The sequence below is a fragment of the Armigeres subalbatus genome, chromosome 3 (genome assembly GCF_024139115.2).
Source record: "Armigeres subalbatus isolate Guangzhou_Male chromosome 3, GZ_Asu_2, whole genome shotgun sequence".
In the NCBI taxonomy this organism is placed as follows: Eukaryota; Metazoa; Arthropoda; class Insecta; order Diptera; family Culicidae; genus Armigeres; species Armigeres subalbatus.
The window spans coordinates 112868852-112887023 of record NC_085141.1 but is presented as its reverse complement, the minus strand read 5'-3'; the positions used below and the strand labels follow the sequence as shown (position 1 = coordinate 112887023).

The window sequence follows — 18172 nt, the reverse complement described above, 5'->3', positions numbered from 1 at the left end:
TTAATGCCGAAATTCCCAGATGAAATCCTGAAAGTATTCCCAGATGAATTGCTGATGAAATTACTGGATGCATTCCCGGGCGTTTGTTCTGAAGAAATTCCTGGAAGAACTCAATGGAAGATGTCCTGGAGGAACTCTCAAATTAATTCTGGAGTTTATTCTGAGTGAAGTCCGGAAAGAATTCTAGGACAATTCTGCGAAAAAATTCCCGGAGTAATTCCTGAGGGAATTCCAGGAGAAGTACCTGAAGGAATTCCCGGAAAAATACCTGGAAGAATTTCCGGGGAAATACTTGGACGAACTCCTGGAGAAATTCTCAAAGAAATTTGTAGAGGAATTCTTGAAGGATATTCTGAAGTAATTGCGAAAAGAATTCTAGAATGAAATCCTAGAGGATTTCGCTATTAAGTTTATGGCGGTTTTATCCCGGAGGAATTAAAGGAAGAGCTCCTGGAGAAATGCCTGAAGAAGTTTCTTGAAGAATTTCCCAAGGAATTTCTTATAATTTACAAGTGAAATTATGGAGCGAAATCGGAGAATTTCTGTCATAAATTTTTGTCATAAACTTCTGGTGGAATTTCGGGAGGAAATCTCGTATTCATTATTGAAGGAACTCTCAAATATATTCCAGAAGAAATGCCGGAGATTTTGCTGGAAGAATAGCCGAAGAAATGTCTAGAAGTAAAACTTAGAAAGAAGTGAAAAATCTTCAAGGAATTTCTTCATGAATTCCCTAAAAAAATTTAGTGAGGTTTCTAGATAAAAAGGAATTACAATTACTTGAGAAGGATTTTCGAACGATTTTCAAAAGGAATTTGTGGATAACTTCCCGGAGGAATTAAGAAGTTCCCAGGGGAGCTTCTAGAAGGATTTTAAGGAGAATTTATGACCCCGAAATGTTTCGAGTTGTTTTGAGCTTTCATATGTATTATGGATCCTGGATACCCTAATAAGTTTTTGGGAATCTTTTGAATTTCAACCACCTATTTCTGAATATGATTGGATTGCAAAGTGCACATGTTAAGGGAATTCATTCCAATCCCCGTTCAATCTTACCATCATTTATGGGCGGCGATGGCCCCCCTGTCCCCTCTGGCTACGTCCTTGTGCGTACAGTACAGAAAAGTACAGTTGAATTTGGTTTCATCGTTCCGCTTTTTATGTCCGGAGGACGACCAAAGTATGTGGACAATATGAACATTGTTAGGAGGAAGTGTCAAAAAAAGCTAAGGGTGACTGAAGATACTATCGAAAAACAACTAAAGTTCGGATGAAAATAAAGTTGGTACCAAAAACCAAACCCCCCCCAAAAACTACGATTGGTATTCGGGTGAAGTTGAAACTAAGGATCTACTCCTAATGCTTGAGAAATATCATAGCTAATAAAGACCCGAAGACCATGCTTATATCCATTTTATCATAGACTATGGCTGAGGTTCGGATCAACTTCTGTAAGAGAAATTCATCATCGCAATCCTAAATTAGTTGAGTTTCGTTATGATGCATATGGTAGAGTATAGCTCGTCTAGATTGCCCCATAGAATTGAGAATAAATCTGTCAAAGCATTATATATAATGAGTACCAATTTCAATAATTTATTCAATTTATCCTTGAACGAGAAAACCGCAACAAGTCACGCAGTTTACACTTTACTTATAATATTCATCGCTGATGGAGCAAACCCCAGTAATACTAAAATCACAATGAGACACGCTCTCTATCTCTCGTTTATACTGATTTCGATGATAACTATCATATCGTCGGACTGCAATGAAGACAGCAGTGATTCATCGGATAGCGATTCCTCTGAATCAACATCAACTTCCCGGTACAGCATCGAGTCGATTTACGCGGACTGCAACGACACTTTCATAACAACAATCGAATACCTGGAGGTACTCAATCAAACCGGTCGTTTTCCAGAAGAGTCCGATAAAACTCCATTGGTAAGTCAACCATTTTATCATAGAAAGGGTCCAATTTTAATGAAAATCTATGAGTTTTAGTGCTTTCTACGCTGTTTCTTACACAAGAGTGGAATCTACGATGAAATGGAAAATGTCAACAGCGAAAGGGCAGTTGAAATCGGTTGGGTTAATAGTGAACAAATAGTCGAAAACTGTTTCGATGAAATGGGTATGTGCCATTAGATTGGAATAAAAAAATATCACAAAAAATAAATATCTTACAGTTGGAAGTGCGTGTCAAAAGGCATACTATTTAGTTAGATGTGTAACCATGCGCAACCTGGAGGATTCTTCATAAGATGTGTGATATTACACGAGAATGAATTTGAATGTACTCAATGGATAAATATATTAGAAGATCTAATAAAGCTAGTTTGTCCTTAACTTCCTACAGATAGTTAGTTGCCCACCGCTTTGAGAAACTAAAATACAGTTCAGTGTCCAATTATTAAACCCTTCGTTTCAAGTTGACCGTGTGTGGAGTAGCTAAATTTAATGATATTTGGTAATGATATTTAATATCGTTGTACTTTAAAGGAGTGGTGAGTTCAAAGTTCTTCAAAATCAACGCCAGTAAAATTTTCAAACTCATCATGGCGTACCGGTAGCCGATGCAGCCACGCGGTCCACCACTGAAAGGAAGGTGCGCATAGGGATGTCTGGGCATTGTTTCCACCCCGAGGAAGCGGTCCGGATTGAACTGTTCAAAGTCCGGTCCCCAGAAATCACTTCGTCGGTGCAGAGCATACATATTCATCAGCAGGATAGTTCCCTTCGGAATGTGATGACCGTCCAGTTCGATATCTTTGATGTTTTCTCTCGCAATCAGTGGAGCCACCGGAATTAGCCTCATGCCTTCCTTCAGAACGGCTTCGATGTAAACGAGCTGCTTCAACGTGTCCGTGTCGAAAAACATATCCGTAGATGTCACAACCTCCTTAACCTCCTGGAACGCTTTGTTCTGAGCTTCAGGGTTCATTGCCAGCAGCAGACAGGTGTGAGCCAATTGAGTCGCAGATGTTTCATTCCCCTAGAAGATAAAAAAACACAAATTATTGGTTACACAACTCCACTTGAATCTATTTTCAATCTCGAACCGCAACAATCATCGTATAGACATGGTCGGAAATTTCCTGGTCGCTGAAAGTGTAAGCATCCTTCATCATCAAGGGCATCTTCATCAGTTGATCGATGAAAATTTGTGGCTTTTTGTAGCTCTCCGAATCGTCGTCCTCGCTAAGCGCTTCCCCACCAGAGTTTTTCTTCCCTTCCAGAAGGGACTTGAATTCGACGTGCTTTTCAGCGATAATCTTTCCGATGTAGAATAGAGAAAAAAAACCAAGAAAAGGCAAAGTCGTTACATTCAAATTGTTCGGATTGTTCGGGGAGCAAACTTTTGTATACCTTATCCGTGAACTGGTGACAAGTGCTGATGGCTTTCATTTCATCGCGATACAGCGTGGTGAATTGGTAGATGAAATCGTTGTGCAGTGGAAGACTCAATATTCGTTTACCGAGCGTAGTGAGCGCACTGTTGAATTTAAAACAATCATTTAGGTTGAGGCATATTAAGTTGTTGCTTAAAATTAATGCATGAAAAAGATAAATTATTTTTTATTGGAAATTAAACGTTATCTGATTAGTCATCCAGAGCTCATAAAGACATTTGATATCATATGACAAGGTGCCTTAGGAAATAATGTTGAACAGATGGTGGCTATTAACCTGCTTGAATTGATTCTCACTGCTGCTATCGTGCAACGTATCAGTGAGATCACATAAACTTACGATAAGTATTTAAAAGATCTGGAGCATGAGTAAAAATATATACCTATCTATAATACAAAGCGCATAATTTATTCCTAAATTATATTGACATTGGGGTTAAATAATTAATAAGAAATTTCTCAGGGGGATTCGTCTATAGGACCAAGAGAAAATGTACACTCGTAGTACTGATTACTCTCCAAATGATTTTTTCTTCAACCAGGTGATGTACCTTGATTACAACTGCAGAGCTTTAGTAAATGCATTTTTGTCTACGTCAACAGTCAACAATCAGTCTAATGAAATGAGATGCAATAAATAAAAGTCATAAAATTCAATCATCAGGAAATACCGATGTTCTGCCATGTGAGAAAGACCGGTACCAACTGAGGATGACGAAGCCAGGGGCGAGCTACCAAAATACGTTCCAAGCTGCTTCAGCACTGCAATAAGTAATTATCATTAAAATTTTAAGGGAAAAGGTTTTGTTGGAGAAACGGATTGTGCAACTGCTCGGCTTGGCAAATGATATTTATTTAATGGCGTGTATCGTCGACGCGATGAGAGAGACATACCTAATTGATATATGAAAAATGTGCACGGAGCATAGCATAGGATTGGTGTAGGGGTATAGCTAGGGTAAGTAATAAATTTTGAACGAAGTACTGAAATGACAAAAGTTACGCTAAATAAACCATTGAATAAAATGTAAACAAAATCGTATTCATCTGAGCCCAATATCAAAATTTAAATATCCGTTCCCTTTTAAAAAATCATGTGAATTAGAAAAAGCCCTAGACCCTTAAATTATTCGAAAATCTTCTTATTAATCTATGATCCCAAGATTTATAGAAGCTCCATAATCTTAAGGCAAAACATACTTTTGCATATAAACAATAAACAACGATCCATAAAAAATGAAAAACGATCCGTAAATAACTTCTGAATGTTGCATAAAACGGTACCATGAATCCATAAAATAGTTCGGGAGTATCCATAAAGAATAATTTTAAGATCCATAACTACGCTAAAAGCTAGCAATTGATAGGAAAATATGTTCCTTTAAACATGGTCAAGAAAAACAATAAAATTCTTGCCATTTTTCCATCTAAAGGTGTATGCCAGTCTGATAATCGTTGACGGCGACGTTTTTCATAACTTTGGACGGCGGCGGCGTGAACCGGCGTTTATTTCTGAAATATTTTTTCTGCTTTTTTCGGAATATTATCAAGACATATCCTGGACCATAGTGCATTGATGCAAGAATCTTTCGAATTTCATCGGCAAAATCTAATGAACTTCACCAAGAAATTGTTCCACGTGAATTGATTTTGAAATAACCAAAGGAAGCTTTTTGAAAATCCTAAGGAAACTGTTTGGAATTTCCAAAGGGAAATGTTTGGAAGTTCCTCGGAGTTTTATAAATTCCACAGAAATTTTTTCCAGCTGATCTTTTTGAGATAATGGTTGCATGGTAAAGGACTTACGACCCGGGTTCGTGTCTCCAGGTAGCCTGGTAACTCTGTGGAGAGGAGGTGGCGGAATATGACGGTTGTCACAGCCCTCAGTCTTTGGAAGCAGATGAGGGCGCTGATAGCGGCATCGTAATCCAAGGCCAAGGCATGTCGAATGCTCGTCGGGATTCCCTAGCTGGATCAAGAAATGTGAAAACTTGAACACCGGCAAAGAATATGTTCTACAGAGTTTTGTACCTCGAAGATTGCTGAAACTGTCCGGAAGGACCTATCACCGAAAGTATGTAAAAATTATGAAAAAATTGTGTGGGGCCGGTGTGGAGACGGGAGATGACTTACTGGTCTTGTCGTTACTGGGTATGTCGTTCCAGAAGGAAGGGTCGTTTGGCAGAAACTCATTCGACCGACAGCCATTTAGCCAAATGCCACTGAATAACACGTTGGGCCGGAAGCCATCTGTCCGAATTCAACGTTTGGCCGAAACGGTTTAGCAGAAAGCGAAAGGACATACGACCGAACTGGTCAATTGGCCGAAAAAGTCGTTTGACCAAATAAAACATTAGGCCAAAAATTCTGTTTAGCTAAAACGGTCATTTAGCAAGATGGGAAATTTGGCTGAAAATTAGGTGGAACATGGCCAAAATGTCATTTTGCCGAACAGGTCATATGGCTGAAGATGTCGTTTAGTCGAACAGGTCGTTTGGACGGAAAAGACGTTTTGGTCGAATAAGTCATTTGGCCGAAAATTCCGTTTGGCCAAAATTGTTGTTTAGCAGAAAGGGCCATTTGGTTGATACTGTTGATTGTACAGTAGACCTCTTCATGTTTTCAAAAAGTATCGAAAATTCAACCGATCAGCCCAGAATCACAATTCTTATGCTAATATAAGCCTCCTGTCAAATTTACAGATGATTCAGATAAAATTTCGAGGTGGCTCAAGTCAATTTAGTGTTTTTGAGCTATTTTCAATTTTAGAAAAAACCCAACAAGAGATATAAACGTCGAAAACTATCGCAACAACCTCTATACGGAAGCTTTTGGTGTGCTCTACAAGTCTTGTAAACATTGCTATTCGTTCCGTTCACGTTTTGTCCATGTAAAAGTGATTTTCAAGCTTTTAAGTGCATAAAAATACTGTTTCCCTTAAAAGTCGTTGTTCTACAGAATTCTTGAGTTTATGACAAATGATTGCTAATTTATTATATTATTATTACTCTTTTTTCCCTGAAAATTTGAGTAATATAATTGTCGATGTGCGATTTACCGTTAAATTCTTAAAAATCAGAAGCTGAACATTTGTCACAAATTTGCACGTTAGGATTTCTTTAAACAAGTTGTTTGAACAAAACATAAATCAAATCATATGATATTTGATGCTTACAACAAACGACTTCCAAATTTTGTTAATTTCGCCATACGTCTGCATGCTTTTAACAATGAGTGCATCGTAGTAACAAGTAAAATCGAAGCTTCTGATTTTTTAGAATTTAACGGTAAATCGCACATCGACAATTATATTACTCTTAATAAATAAAAATATAATAAATTAGCAATCATTTGTCATAAATTCAAGAATTTTGTAGAACAACGACTTTTGGAGGAAACAGTATTTATATGCACTTAAAAGCTTGAAAATCACTTTTACATGGACAAAACGTGAACGGAACGAATAGCAATGTTCACAAGACTTGTAGAGCACACCAAAAGCTTCCGTATAGAGGTTGTTGCGATAGTTTTCGACGTTTATATCTCTTGTTAGATTTTTTCTAAAATTGAAAATAGCCCAAAAACACTAAATCGACTTGAGCCACCTCGAAATTTTATCCGAATTAGCTGAAAATTTGACAGGAGACTTATTTTAGCATAAGAATTGATATTCTGGGCTGACCGGTTGAATTTTCGATACTTTTTGAAAACATGAAGAGGTCTATTGTACGGTCATACAGCCGAAGATGTTAATAGACCAAACAGGTCATCTGGCCGAATCAGTTTTTTGGCCGAATATGTCATTTGGTTGAAAACGCCGTTTGGCCGTAATATATAACAACATTCCTGGCCATGTGACCCGTTCGGTCAAGTGGCCCTGTTATCTATCCTATGCGGCCTTGATAAGGTTTTAATAAGGTTGATCTCTGATCTGCTTCCGGCTTTGACCACTCTGAAATGAGAGATGAACGACAGTTCTCGATCGATGGAGACTTCATGCTCGGGAACACTTTATCCGGCAGACATGGTGAAGCCGGGGTTCGGAGCGTACATCGGAGTGTCTTTGACGATTAAAATCAGGATGTCAATTCCGGTAGAACTTCCGAAGAATTTGCTGAGAAAATTGCAAAGAATGTTCCATAGAAATTTCAAAAATATTTACGAGAACATTCTAAAGAATTGCAGGTGAAAAATTCGAAGATCGATTTCGCTTAACTTTTCAAAAGGACCTAAGTAACTTTTTTTTCATGATTTAATTTGAGTACTGCAATCGAAAACTTTCATGTTTTTCTGTTGATTGCGCTACTCAAATTAATTCATGAAAAAAATGTTACTTAGGTCTTTTTGAAAAGTTAAGCGAGAATTGGCCAGGAAGAAATTTCAAACAATTTCCCATGGGAAATCCTTCGAGAAATCCGATCAATTTCCCATGGAATTTTCATACAATTCTCTGAGTAAATACCAATGTATTTTCCATGGAAACTTTCGATAAGTTTTCCCTGGTAACTTCGAAGAATTTCCTGAAAATATTTAATAAAAATCCCCGTGGAAAATCTGAAGAATTTGACGAGAAAAATCCGAATATATTCCCGTGGAAACTTCGAAAATTTCAAGTGGAAATTCCTGTGTGTTTTCTGTAGAAATCTGAATGCGTTTTCCGTCGAAAATTTCCCATAGGTATTCTTAAGAACTATTCGTCAAAATTCATAACAATTTCCCATAGAAATTTCGAAAACTTTACCGAGATAATTCCGAAGAATTTTTAATTAGTATTCCAAATAACTTTCCTATGAATTTCTCAAGAATTTTCTGAAGAAGTTCTCAAGAATTTCCCGAGAAAATTCTAAAAAATTCCCGGTGGAAAATCCGAAAAATTTCCAGGGGAAATTACAAAAAGAAATTTAGTAGAAATGGATGAATTTTCAGTAGAGACAGAAAGGAAAAACGAGAGGGAATGAGAAGAAAAAAGAGAGCGAAGAAAGAAGCTTAAAGATGAAAGAAAGATATAAAGGAAGAAAGAGTGAATAATTAAGAAGGAAAGGGAAAACATAAAGAAGAAAATAAAAGAAGAAGTAAAGGAAATAAAGGAGGAAATAAAAGAAGATAAATAGAAGAAAAAAGAATGAATCACGAAACCGGAAGACAAGGAAAGATGGTATAAGGAAAACAGTACAAAACAGAATAGAGAATGCAGAAAAAAGAGAAAGGAATGATCAACAGGAAGGTAGGGATAGATGAGATAGAACTAATTAACGTTTGACTGAAAACCATTCGACCGAAGCGAAGGCCACTATGCCGAATGGTTTGGCCGAACAGACCATTAGGCCGAAAGTCATTTGGTCAGGTTTGGAAGGGTCATTTGGCAGAAAGCGCCATTTGGCCGGAAGTGTCGTTTGGCCGAAAAGGTTATTTGGCCGAAAAAGTCGTTTGCCAGAAAGGGCCATTTGGCGGAAAATATTGTTTGGTCGAAAAGGTTGTTTGGCCAAATAGGTCATAGACCTTAATGGGCGTTTAACAAAAAGGACAAAAAGGAATAGTGAGAAGTGAAAAATAAGATGTAAGAAATGTGGTGATCGATCAGGTGGATAATGACTTGCGGACCCTCCGTAGACTGCGTGGTGGGCGACGTGTAGCCATGGACCGAGCCGAATGGAGAAGACTCTTATATACCGCACAGGCCACTTCGGCCTAAGTCCTAAGTGAGTAGTGCGAAGTGAGACATTTCACTTCTCACTAAATATTCTTCACTTCACACTGTGAAAAGTAAGTAGTGTGAAGGGAAAAGTGAGATGTCTTACTACTCACTTCGCACTCCCCATTTCTCACTTCGCACTGTGAAAAGTGATTGGTGTGAAAAGAGGAATGAGACGTCTCACTACTCACTTCGCCCTTCCCGCTTTTCACTAACTCTAAATTACCTATTCGGCACAATGGCCTTTTCAGCCAAATGACCTATTCGACAAAATGACATATGCGGCTAAATGACCTATTCGGCCATATGACCTGTTCAGCCAAGTGACTTTCGGCCAGATGGGTTTCAGCCTAGTGGCTTCGGTCAAATGGCTTTCGGCCAAACGATCCTTCTCCTAACGTAATACGGATAGTAAGAAAAATCGTTAAGTCATCTTCGTTCATATCGCGATGCAAATCTTTGATCCTTTAGCAGATTTGACCAGTGCTAAATCATTCTCAAATCTCAACTATCGAGCTGACACGAGAGCAAACTCGTTTACGAACATCACATCTGCGTTTTTCATGCCAAATCGCATCGTTTTATTCATTCGCCGAATAATAATTTGGTTCCGTTAAAAACCACTACAGCAATCTATTGTTTACACACATAAGAAGATCCATTGTAGTAGGCGATGAACGTTAATACACTGTTTTCAACAATGGAGAACACAAATAAACGACGACAATGTTTTAACTCATGAATAATATTTATTTATTTATTTTCATTCATTTATTTATTTATTTATTGTGACCAGAGGTTTCGCGGGACGCTGCATTTTTTAACTTCATTTTACAAATTCATACCAATTTATGCAACTTTACAATTACTTTAATGATTTTTTTCAGGCCAAAATCTATGGGAATTGTACTTTGGCCGTATTCATTTTCAATCCAGTGACGTAATCCAGATTATCCGATCACGGTTGTCAACTGTATCGAACGAAAGATCACAGCGAACGATGCGTTACAATATCCAGCGATTGTCGGCAGAAGGAGTATCGGCTGAGTACCGCCAGAAGCTCGACGAACGGATAAGTGCAATCAACGTTAGCGGCAACATCAACATTGATCCATGGAACGGTGAGCACAACAGCACGAAAAGTGGTAGGCACTGCGACCCAGGACGGGTTGGTTCGATGTGGAGTGTCAGAGAGTGACAGACGAGAAGAACGTTGCCAGAAGCCGGGTGTTGGCGTTGGGTACCCGATCGAATAGAGATCGGTACAAGGAAGCAAGAACAGCCGAAAAACGAACTCACCACACGAAGAAAAAAGAGTTTGAAGAACAAGTGATAAGCGAGGCGCAAGATAAATGGAGCAGAATGATATGCGGAGATTTTATGAGACTGTCAATGGAGTGCGGAGAAAGACAGCGCCATCTCCCGTCATGTGCTACGACCAAGAAGGGAATTCGCTGACAGATAAAACCGAAGTGGCTGCCAGGTGGAAGCAACACTTCGAGACTTTGTGTAATAGTGGAAGTGACAGTGCATCGGTGAACAGAATAAATATTATCGACGATGAGCAAGTTGTGGATTCGCCTACACTAGATGAGGTTTTTTTTTTGTTGTTGGGACGTAGAACCACTGCGTTCATTGAGTTGAACTTTTGTGGTAGATAAGGTTAAAAAAGCTGTTAAAGAGCTGAAGGACAATAAGGCTGCGGGGAAGGACCAGCTCCCGGCTGAACTTCTTAAACATGACAGTGAGCAGCTTTATGAAGTTCTGAACCATATTATATTGAAAATATGGGAAGACGAGGAATTGCCTGCTAGCTGGTTGGACGACCTGTTCAACAGATTGGGACCGCTTGAAGAGTCCATCGTCGGCGAATACCAGGCAGGTTTTCGTGAGGGCCGATCAACGACGGATCAAATCTTTACCCTGAGACAAATCCATGATAAATTTCAGGAGTACAACTTGCAGACACATCATTTGTTTATTGATTTCAAGGCAGCGTACGATTCAGTTAAACGGAATGAATTATGGCAAATTAAGCTTGAACACGGTTTTCCGGCGAAACTGATACGGCTGATTCGTGTAACGTTGGACGTATCGAAATCAAGCGTAAGAGTTGCGGATGAAATATCGACATCATTTGTTACCTTACATGGATTGAAGCAGGGTGATGCACTCTCGAATAAACTGTTCAATATAGCGCTCGAGGGAGCGATTAGAAGGGCTGATGTGCAAAGAAGCGGTGCCATTATCATAAGATCGCATATGCTCATGGGATTTGCGGGCGATATCGATATTATCGGGATTGATCGCCGTGCCATAGGAAAGGCTTTTGCGCCTCTTAAGAGGGAGACAGCGAGGATTGGATTACATAACATGATCAATACCAGCAAAACGAAGTACATGGTCACTGGCAATCAAAGTGGGTCCATTAGTGGTAGTGGTAGCGAAATGGTGCTGGATGGTGAAAAATTTGAAGTGGTAGAAGAATTTGTGTATCTTGGATCATTAGTGACGTGCGATAATGATGTTACCCGCGAGGTGAAAAGGAGTATTGCAGCTGCAAATAGGGCCTGTTACGGACTTCGTAACCAGCTTAAGCGTAGTCTGCAAACGAAATCAACATTCGGGTTGTATACTACTCTGATTCTCCCGGTGGCTTTGTATGGTCATGAAACATGGACGTTAAAGCAGGCTGATCGGAGAGCTTTCGGAGTTTTTGAGCGTAAGGTGCTGCGGACAATACTCGGCGGTAAACAGAAGAAGGGTATCTGGCGGCGTCGTATGAACTAGGTGTATTAAGGGCTGGATATTATTAAGCTTATTCAACACGGCAGACTACGGTGGGCTGGACACGTTGTTTCTATACCGGAAGAACGCCAAGCGAAGATAATATTTAGTAGAGAACCTGGAAGGGTTATGTTTCGCAGGACACTTGCTGGTCACATTACTCATGAATGATTTTTTAGAAGCTGAGTTGGCTGCGATTTAACTTACGCTTGATTTGAATTTTGCCTACATTACGGCTCTTACCAACTATGTAAATCAAATCAACCAAAGGCTTAGCCTAATCTCACCTCTTTTTAGCGTGCATTGCTCGTTGCTACAAAAAACCAGAACCGCTATTTAAAATATCCATAAAATTCGATAAAACAACAACAGATTATCATAACATGATAACCAGGTGTCCATCGATCTAAAAACTAGTTATGTAATAGATTTGTGGGGCATTACTGACACTATTTTATTACGGGTTCATTCGATCAATAGTTTTACATTCAAATTCCAAGCATTATGGTACGAGCACAATTAGATCTTGGAATTTGTTTTGTGATTTCCTAGACGTGAATTTTAATATAATTTCGATCCGTTTGAAGTTTTCATCAAAATTCGTAACAGTTTCTGAGATATTAGGAATGGAAACATTTTTCGTTTTTGGCCCAATCTTACCCCCTAGGCCCAATGTCACCCCGAACGATGGTATACGGGATTAGGGATAAGACAAAAGATAAGAAAACAACCACCACTAGTCTCCTTAATGATGTAGGATAGCGGCAAATATTCCCGGAAGTCTATTGCGCTTCGGTACACACCTCTAAGGCCGCATTCAATTAATATACGAAAAAAATATCATTTATTACAAGCCCTAATTTTAAAATACAAATTACAATAAAAAAATAAATTTAACATGGAAACAAAAATATTCTGTTTAAAAAACATCAGTTTTAAAAAATCAAAACTATTGGAAAAATCAAATAGAGTTTTTGGTTATCATGATGACTTGTAAAAATATTCCATTGGTCAAGCTTCAACAAACCTCATCATCGAATCATAGGACCTATTTTCCGAAAGCTCGAGATCTCTGTATAGATATAATCTGCTTTCGAAGGGTGATAATAACGTTGACCTTGAGTCTCGAAATGACGATTTAGCGCTGTAATCATCAACGTTAAACTGATGATTCAAGCAGACAGATGCGTTTTCATTCTATCTGTTAGTCCAGACTGGGACACATGGGAACGGTTCTAATGGTTTTAACCATTCTCATTTAACGCCTTCGCAGATAACAGCTAATGTTAGCAATGTTTATTAAGCGAATTGGTTATTGCTCAGAAAAATAAACTTCCATGGAAAGAGGAGGGTGCAATGATGTTTTTGCATTTACTTGCTTACAATCCTTTTTTGATTGCTTTTTGGTCAACCATGTTAATAATTGTTTTTGTAAAAAAAGAGAAGATTTTTTTACGTTTCTCCAGAAGCGCAATAAGGTTTTTATACTTTTTATCTTTTTCTTTCAAGCATGCAATGCTAATAATAATATGATTACTGTTATTAGATATAGTGTTGGATTACATTGTGTACCACAGATTTCACAGTTTACCAACTGTTGTCGAACACCACGCGGGGTTTGTGGCTAGAATCATTAGTTGCCATAAACTGATCAATTACTAACGAACGTACCGTGATTGATCGTTTTTAGTTTGTTTAAATATGAAGGTCATTATTTAAATTGAAAATGGTTCAAACGTTATTTAGTACAAAGGATAAACAACATAAAAATAGAGCTATATGATGCTAAATCAATACAAAACCAAACAAAATTTAAAAAAAAATACCATACAGTTTTATAAGTAAATCACAGGTCAATAAATAATATTACTTCGCAAAAACTTACATTTCAAGATTCTCGATGAAATCCTGTCGACCGCTCCTTTCGAGAGCATTTCCGCCCAACGACGTCCTGCAAATCATTTCTAAAGTACACTCCGAAATGTACTCCAGAATGTTGCAGTTATCTCCGCTCTCGGCATATCGATCCAACCGTTCTATAAGTCTCCTCGAGCTATTGTTGAAGATAGACAGGAAGCTGTGCAGGATTTTCGTGTTAAACGTTGAGTTCAACGTTTTCCGGTGTACCTTCCAGGTATCATCTGGAACAATTTTAAAAACATTCACTTGCGTTTCAGACCAACTTTTCACAACCATTCTCACATTTAGCAGCGAGCAATCCCTTCGGAAGTCGCACCACTTTGTACACATCGGGTTTCTCCTGGCAGTCGGGGTGGTTCAGAACACGCTGGATCAACTCCGGATGGGACAAACACACCGACACGACCGTGCTGAACTGCAGCGTAAACATTCGATCATGCTGCCGGAAGCACTCGTACAGTGTGTTGAACAATTCATCGGGCTTTTTCCCCATCGCCATGGGTAGATTTCCCACCAACGGGTAGTACGGTTTGGCCCGAGGAAGAGCGTTTGCGAATTTCACTTTCTTCTGCCACTGCCATCGCACCAGAACTGCGACCGTTATCGACAGCACAACCCACAACAGGACAATCATCGTCCAACGACTTGGGTACCGGATCGGTATTCGATAGATCACGCAAAAATGCGCCACTCCGCTAGACGGTTGGCGGGAAACTGCTGCATGAAATGTGTTCGAAGTGGCATTTTTCCTGCTGGCACCGTGGGCTGTCTTCGGCGAGGTGGGGTGAACGATGTTCTCTTACAGAGAGGTCTATTTTAGGTTTATTTCTATTAAATGTCTATTGTCTACCGTACTATTATTAGCAGAAAGTATATAAAAGTAACTATACTAATTTTTTACGGTAGCGTGCTCGCTTATGGTACCTTTTGGGTGCTTTACCACTTATTATTTAATTTTACTGCAGTTGCATCGCATGCAGTTCGGTGCGTAGCGCAGTGAATTGTACCTACAAGGGCTTGTTCCTGTGTGGATTGTTGTTAGCATAGACATGTCGAAATGGTGCCCATAAGTACGCAAAGCCGCAAATGTTGTTTCGGTGTTTAGTCTAGCGTGACGGGAACTAGACAACTGGCAATTTGATAACACGTGGACAACAGTACATAAAACAAATGCATTGCTGGACAAACTGACCTTGACTATTCGGCGCAATTTTGTAAATATTTATCGTTAACGCATGATAACAATAGATTGGCATTATTTATATACAATGCAATTTTTATAAGAACCTACGAAAAAAATCTGGAATAACAACAAGCTTCCTGAGGCATAGTTTAGTAGAGCCATGGTCTGAAACTAGTACTCGGTGGATACGGGTAATTTAATCATATCCCACCGTTATTAGTTGGTAATATAACATGACAAAGGGCAACAGGGACTATGTCCAAGGGCTTGATGAGCCCTCCCCTAGGCCACTGCAAGTTGTGGATCTTGCGTAGGATGTGGTGGGGTTTGACAATGGGCTCTATGAAACTTCTGTAAAAATTTGGTAACCACAAGTAGACCCCACCAAAGCGACCGTGTGCCGCTCAAAGCGCACAAGCCCAAGCTCTGGTGTTGGGTTGGCCTCTAAACAAACCTGACACGACAGCCCGCCTGCGAGATAAGAGGTTTGCACAGGCCCAATAAGTCGCATGTAATACCAATCCTTACGAACGAGATAAGAGTTAATACAACTCGATACAATCAGCAACGACCTAGGCGAAGAATGAAGCATCACGATTGAAGGCTTGGAACATGAAACTGTAAGTCGCTAGGTTTCGCAAATTGCGACAAGCTAATCTACGATGAATTACATCCCCGCAACTTCAACGTCGTGGCGCTGTAGGGAATTTGTTGGACAGGACAGAAAGTGTGGAGAAGCGGGCATCGACCGACTGCCTTCTACCGAAGTTGTGACCATATTAACGAGCTGGGAACCGGCTTCATAGCCATACGATGGATACCCACTGCAAAATGCCAAAATGACAAGGGCCAACGATGCATAAACTTTGCGGCCTTCCGCGGAATGGTAGTCCGAAGCACTTTCTTCCCTCGCAATAATATCTCTAAGGTCACATGGAGATCACCTTACTAAGAAACGGAAAATCAAATCGACCAAGTTCTAATCGACGGTAAATTCTTCTCTGACATCACGAACGTTCGATATTAAATCCGTTCACTACCTCATTACAGTATGCCTGCGCTCAATATTCTCGACGGTGCACAATACAAGGGCGCGATTGTTGCAACATCTCACGAACGAAAAGGGCACGATACAAAGTGCCGCGGAACAAGGAAAACTCGTTTTACAATGCTATGAAAATGCTAATATCGTCGGCCAAACTTAGACGTACATGTTCGTGATAGAATAGAATTAGAGGCGAACGTATAGATTTGATAGTTCCTTTAGGAAACGGTAGGTAGGAAGAATGTTTTATAGAAGTGGATTTGAAAGCGAGCAGAAAGAAGGTCGTGAGATTCATGCCATCACAAATATTGCCTTCCGCTCGCGTTCAAATCCACTTCTATAAAGCATTCTTCATGCCTGCCTGATCGTAACTATCAAATCTATACTTTCGCCTCTAATTCTATGAACATGTACGGCTAAGTTTGGAAGATGATATTAGAATTTTCATAGCATTGTAAAAAGCATTTAATTTCACGCAGAAGTTAAATCACTCATCTGATTAATCATAGCAAAAACAGATTTTTCGGAGAAAAAAGCGTCAACAAGAAGATTGAGACCGAGAAGCAACCGTACCGCGCTAATATCGCACGAAAGCTCTATGAGAAATTAAATCGTTCACGTAAGGGTCTCGTGCCAAAGCCTGACATGTGTAAGGATATAAACCAAATTACGACATATGTACATGTTTTCCATTTTTCTGTAGCTGTAGCTTGCTTATTGCTACTCGTTAACACCTTTTTTTGTAAAATGGCGTATACGTCGATTTTTCAGATAACGGCAGTAAACGGGCACCTTCTTACGAACGAGTGTGAGGTGATCCAGAGGTGGCGGCAGCATTAAGAAGAGTACCTGATCGGCGATGTAGCAGACAACGATATCGACATGGTGACCAGCCTGGAAACACGCGCGCAGGATATACATTTTCTAGCTCCGAATCTTCAGCTCCAATCCTGGAGGAGATTGGCCGGCTGTAAAACTACAAAGCCCCTGGGCTTGAACAATTACCAAGAGAGCTATTTGAACACAATGGTGAGGCGCTGTCTAGAGCATTGCACTGGGTAATTATCAAGGTTTCGGGAGGATGAGGATATGCCGCAAGAATGGATGGAAGTTGTGGTATGTGCCATCTACAGAAAAGTGATAAGCTGGTTTGCAGCAACTACCGTGCAATCACATTTCTGAACGTCACCTACAAGGTACTTTCCCAAATTTTATACCGTCGAATAGCACCAATTGCAAGAGAGTTCTAAGGGCACTACCAAACGGGACTCACGGGCAAATGCACGCCTCGAACCAGGTGTTCGCCGTTCGCCAAAAATGTAGAAATTGCTTGGTATTCAACATCGCGTTGGCGAGAGTAATACGATGTACAGGGATTGGCACGATTGGTGCGATCAGTTGTTTGGTTTCACCGACGACAATGATATTATTGCGCGTGACTTTGAGAAGATGGAAGGAGCCTAGATCAAACGGATCAGACTAATCGATGCTCGAGAGAGGACACCTTTAGCCATACACCACGAATTTGTATCGACTATTATGAACTCGAGGTGGTTGAAGAATTCTTGTAATTGGGGTCACTGGTGACCTTCAATAAACGATACCAGCTGAAAACATTCTAGACCCTTCGTGGCAGGAAATCGTACGTACTGTAAAACGCAACGAATAAAAATTCGCCGCCGTACCAAACTGATTATCTACAAAACGCGCATCAGACCGGTAGGCCTCTACATTGTGGGTGGTTCACCGTGTCCTCTCTTGAGGCTCTTCCGATCATGTACTTCGTCTTCGACGTGTTGATCAATAGTACAAATCGGTTAGGTTCGCTTTTCAGTCTGATGCAGACTTCCTCCATCTTCTCAAAGCTACATCCCATATAAACCAAAAACGGACTTCATGAAAATCGTACCACTCGTGTCAATCCCTGCTCTTTATATTACTCCCTCGAAAGCGATGTTAAATAGCAGGCACGAAAGACCGTCCCCTTGCCATAACCTTCTGCGCATTTCGAAGAAACTCGAGAATGCTCCTGATACTCGAAATACGCACTTCACCCGATCCATAGTCGCCTTGATCAACCATATAAATTTATCCGGAAATCCGTATTCGTGCATTAGCTGCCATAGCTG

At 39.9% G+C, this 18172-nt stretch overlaps 2 protein-coding genes across 2 annotated transcripts; one reads left to right on the top strand and one right to left on the bottom strand.

Moving 5' to 3' along the window:
* The first annotated feature begins 1704 nt into the window (after positions 1–1704).
* Positions 1705–2370, top strand: LOC134227999 (general odorant-binding protein 84a-like). Its single transcript, XM_062709754.1, has 3 exons — positions 1705–1947; positions 2035–2137; positions 2193–2370. The coding sequence occupies exons 1-3, from the start codon at positions 1705–1707 to the stop codon at positions 2264–2266; spliced, it is 420 nt and encodes a 139-aa protein (XP_062565738.1). The 3' UTR covers positions 2267–2370.
* Positions 2301–14522, bottom strand: LOC134227981 (cytochrome P450 4d1-like). Its single transcript, XM_062709707.1, has 5 exons — positions 14098–14522; positions 13781–14036; positions 3373–3499; positions 3066–3278; positions 2301–2998 (listed from the first exon to the last, which is right to left on the bottom strand). Exons 1-5 carry the CDS (start codon positions 14447–14449, stop codon positions 2417–2419), a joined length of 1530 nt encoding a protein of 509 aa, XP_062565691.1. The 5' UTR covers positions 14450–14522; the 3' UTR covers positions 2301–2416.
* Positions 14523–18172: the final 3650 nt, after the last annotated feature.